We start from the raw sequence: 3748 nt of genomic DNA on the forward strand, positions 1-3748 counted from the left end.
GGCCCATGCCCGTGCCTCCCCTGCCAGCCGCTACCGTGCAGCTTGCTCGGTGAGCTGATGCCCGCAGCCCCTTGCTCACGAGGGAACGTGCTGCGGGGTCGTCATTACATGGGCAGACGGTTCTAAGTGTGGAAGACATTTGTGTTCGTCCAGCGACCTTCCCTTTCTTCTGGCCAAGGCACACTGTTAGATTGCAGCCTGGTGCTGCTGCCACACAGGATGGGATCTGGTAGATGGAGTCGCAGGTGGGGGGGCTAGTTGGGGGGGTGGTGTTCAAGTTACTGCCTCCCCAGCCACCCCAGCTGCGATCGATGGCAAAAGGGGACCTGCCACCCTGCCTCGGGTGCTTTATTTAGCTACGTTAGTGGAACCCCTCAGCAGCGGTGCAAAACCAAAGTGCCAAGTGATCCGAGGAGAGCAGATGAGGTGGAGCGTGTGCTCTGCAGCCCTGGGAGCTGCCATGCCTCAAGCTGGCCAGGCTGGGTACCACCCTCCTGCGTCTAGCAGAAACTGAGGTGGTTTTCCAAACATTTCCGCTCGTGTGCAAGCAAAAGAAGCTGGCAAACTCTAATTTGTGTAGGTCCGTGTGGGTCTTGTAGCGGCTGCGGTGCGGGGATGCGTAACTGAGCCGGGCTTGCTGGTCCTCCTTCCAGGTCAGGCAGCAGCTGAGTGAGATGAAGAGCCATGTGCAGGATGGAGAAGTAGTGGGGTTACAAGCTGACCCGAGCGAGCCTGTGCCCCTCGAGGTTAGGGTGGTGAGACCGCTGCCCGTGGTGGCGCTAACCCTTAACCGTGTCCCTCGTCCTGTCTCACTGTCTCTAACCGCATGGAGAACCGCACGTGACTTTGCTCAGGGCTGTTGCGTCTGTGTCGTCTTCTGTCCTGCGTGATGGGGGGAAGCCAGCCCCCCATCCCTTCAACCATGCATCCTATTCCCGCTGGGAACAGGTCACCAGCCAGCTTTCAGCAGGCTGTTCCCCTAGGGAGCCCTCCATCACTGCATCAGGCTGGCGGGATTTTGGAGGAGGCAGGCAGAGGATGCTGCAAGCCATTGGGCCAACATTGCTACGCGGTGATGCCCTGTTGGGCTGGGAGCTTGGATTTCCTCAGAGGAAGGGGACACCCTAACAGAGCTGTGCCACGATCCCTTCCCAGCCAGTGGGGATTAGGATTACAGGAGCTCTGTAAATATTGCTGGAGCCGGGCTGAGGGCATTAGCAGCGGCAGTTCCCTGTCAGGCTCGTGCCTCTTGCCGGCAGCAATGCTGCCGTGAGCCGGTCTCCATCTCTCTGCTTTAATCCCATTAAGTGTGGAGCCTTCTATGGGGACCTGCCAGGCGCACACTTCGCTATAGGATGCCTCTTGTCCCAAGTCCCAGCTGGCGCTGCCTGAGGAGCAGGTGAAATTTGGCAATGCAAAGCCAAGCCCTGGTCTCACCATCAGCATCCTCCTGGCTTTTGTGCGGAGAGGAGGGGATGCCGGTGCCTATTGCCCTTTTGTCCCCCAGGGAAAGCTTTGGGTTTTGTTTCTTCTGTCTCTTCCAGCTTTCTTGGTCATGTCCCCACTAGCTCCTCTTTTGAGTCTGTTTTTTAATTTTATTTTATTTCTGGGTGTTTTCCCCTTTTTTTCAACACAGTTGAAAACTCAGCTGGAGCAAAACGAAGCGCTGGTGGAGAAGGAACAAGTGCTGCGGCAAAAGCTGGCGCTGGAGCTGGAGGAGGTAGGTGCGGGCGAGGAGGATACAAGGGTTTGTAAAGCCTTGATAGGTTCTTGGCTGCTAACGAAGCCCAAGAATTAATTTCAAGAATTAATTTGAAGGTTTTTTCCCTGTCCCTGTCTGCATCTCAGACATCTAGTGGAAGGCTGGGGTTTATGCTCCTTCTGGCAAGAAAGGCCATCTTCCCAACGGAAGCTGGATCAGCAAAAGGAATGCATTGCGTTTGGCATCCAACCGCCCGACAGCAGCCGTATCACCTCACACCTCGCCAGAGGCAGACCCGTGGGGGACCAGGGGCTGCATGGGGCAGGATGGGGGAGGTGCCGGCTGTCATTAGCTCATGTGCTAATTGAGTACATGTGCCCCTTGCAGGCTCAGAGCTCGGCGAGCAGTTTGCAAGCAGAGCTGGAAAAGCTGAGACTGGCTGATAACACGGCAGCTTCAGACACGGACGAGGCCCAGCACCTCAAGGTGATTTGGCTGCCCTGTTCTCCTGTGCTTGGTGTTGTTTCCTTGGCTGCCCAGGGAGGTGGTGGAGTCGTCATCCCTGGAGGTGTTCAAGGAACGTGTAGGCATGGTATTTAAGCTAGTGGGTATGGTAGTGTCGGGTTGATGGTTGGACTGTGGATGATCTTATAGGTCTTTTCCAACCTTAGTGTAGTGATTCTGAGCCAAGATGGCAAAAGTCGTGTCTGAGCTGGTGGGTTGCAGGCACAGTTTGACATTCTTGGGGATGGTGGGGCAAGGTGGATGGGGCTGGTTGTGGGCTCCGATGTGGCCAGAGGACAGCAGAGTGCAAGTCACAGCCCCTTCATCCAGCTAAGTATGATGCTCTGAGCAAATGCTCTTGCGGGCTGGGCTTTTCTGCGAGCCAAGATGGCAAAAGTCGTGTCTGAGCTGGTGGGTTGCAGGCACAGTTTGACATTCTTGGGGATGGTGGGGCAAGGTGGATGGGGCTGGTTGTGGGCTCCGATGTGGCCAGAGGACAGCAGAGTGCAAGTCACAGCCCCTTCATCCAGCTAAGTATGATGCTCTGAGCAAATGCTCTTGCGGGCTGGGCTTTTCTGCTGTTGGGAAACCTCCTCGTGTGAGGGTGTCTCAGCCCACGGCATCTCCTGGGTCTGACGGGGGTGGTGGGGTGATGCCTGGCATCTCCAGCAAAGAGGGAGCTGGGTGCTCCTCCAGCTCGTGGCCGTGGAGGTGGCTCAGTGCAGACCCGAGGTGTTTGGGCGGGGGGAGGTCACCATATGGGAAAGGGAGGCTCAGGCAGATCCCTTCTTCTGACTCCCGTGTAGGAAAGACTTGAAAAAGAAAAAAAATTAACAAGGGACCTGGGCCAGGCAGCAACCAAACTACAGGAGCTACTGAAGGTTACCCAGGACCAGCTGGCCAAAGAGAGAGAGACGGTGAAGAAGTTGAAAGAACAGCTTCAGGAAACGGTACTTGCGGTGCTCACAGCCGTCCCTCCCTTTGACACCATCGGAGGCCACGGGGAAGCTCCCATCAGGCGGAATTTTAAAACGGGAGGGAAGCTGGGTGGCTTTTGGGAAGCGCTGGGGGCACGAGAGATGCTGGTCACAGTTTTCCCTGCCCAGAGGGAGGACCTGGCCCATCTGCCAAATGCTTCGGTGCTTGAGCCACAGTAAGGTGGAGGCGCAGGCGAGTAACGCACCTCCGTTTTCCTTCTCCAGGGGGAAGAGGAATCAGGCGGAATTTTAAAACGGGAGGGAAGCTGGGTGGCTTTTGGGAAGCGCTGGGGGCACGAGAGATGCTGGTCACAGTTTTCCCTGCCCAGAGGGAGGACCTGGCCCATCTGCCAAATGCTTCGGTGCTTGAGCCACAGTAAGGTGGAGGCGCAGGCGAGTAACGCACCTCCGTTTTCCTTCTCCAGGGGGAAGAGGACAGTTCGAAGCGAAGGATGCAGGGAAGCCCCAGCCAGCGAACACCGCAGGCGTACGTTTGTAAGAGAACCTTCATACCGTTTTGTACAACCGCTCGTGCCCCGGGGAGCCGCTCCAGGGCCGCACCCTC

General features: G+C 56.8%; 1 protein-coding gene across 1 annotated transcript in view; it reads left to right on the forward strand.

Moving 5' to 3' along the window:
- RRBP1 (ribosome binding protein 1) overlaps positions 1-3678 on the forward strand; it is a gene marked incomplete at its 3' end in the record, with an annotated part of 20097 nt that extends 16419 nt beyond the window's left edge. The window contains exons 20-24 of the mRNA XM_010151058.1: positions 654-746; positions 1637-1720; positions 2090-2188; positions 3013-3156; positions 3609-3678. Coding sequence (XP_010149360.1) covers positions 654-746; positions 1637-1720; positions 2090-2188; positions 3013-3156; positions 3609-3678 — 490 coding nt within the window. The remainder of the gene's footprint in view (positions 1-653; positions 747-1636; positions 1721-2089; positions 2189-3012; positions 3157-3608) is intronic.
- Between the last annotated feature and the right edge of the window lie 70 nt (positions 3679-3748).

The sequence above is a fragment of the Eurypyga helias genome, unplaced genomic scaffold (genome assembly GCF_000690775.1).
Source record: "Eurypyga helias isolate BGI_N326 unplaced genomic scaffold, ASM69077v1 scaffold20644, whole genome shotgun sequence".
Lineage (NCBI taxonomy): Eukaryota > Metazoa > Chordata > Aves > Eurypygiformes > Eurypygidae > Eurypyga > Eurypyga helias.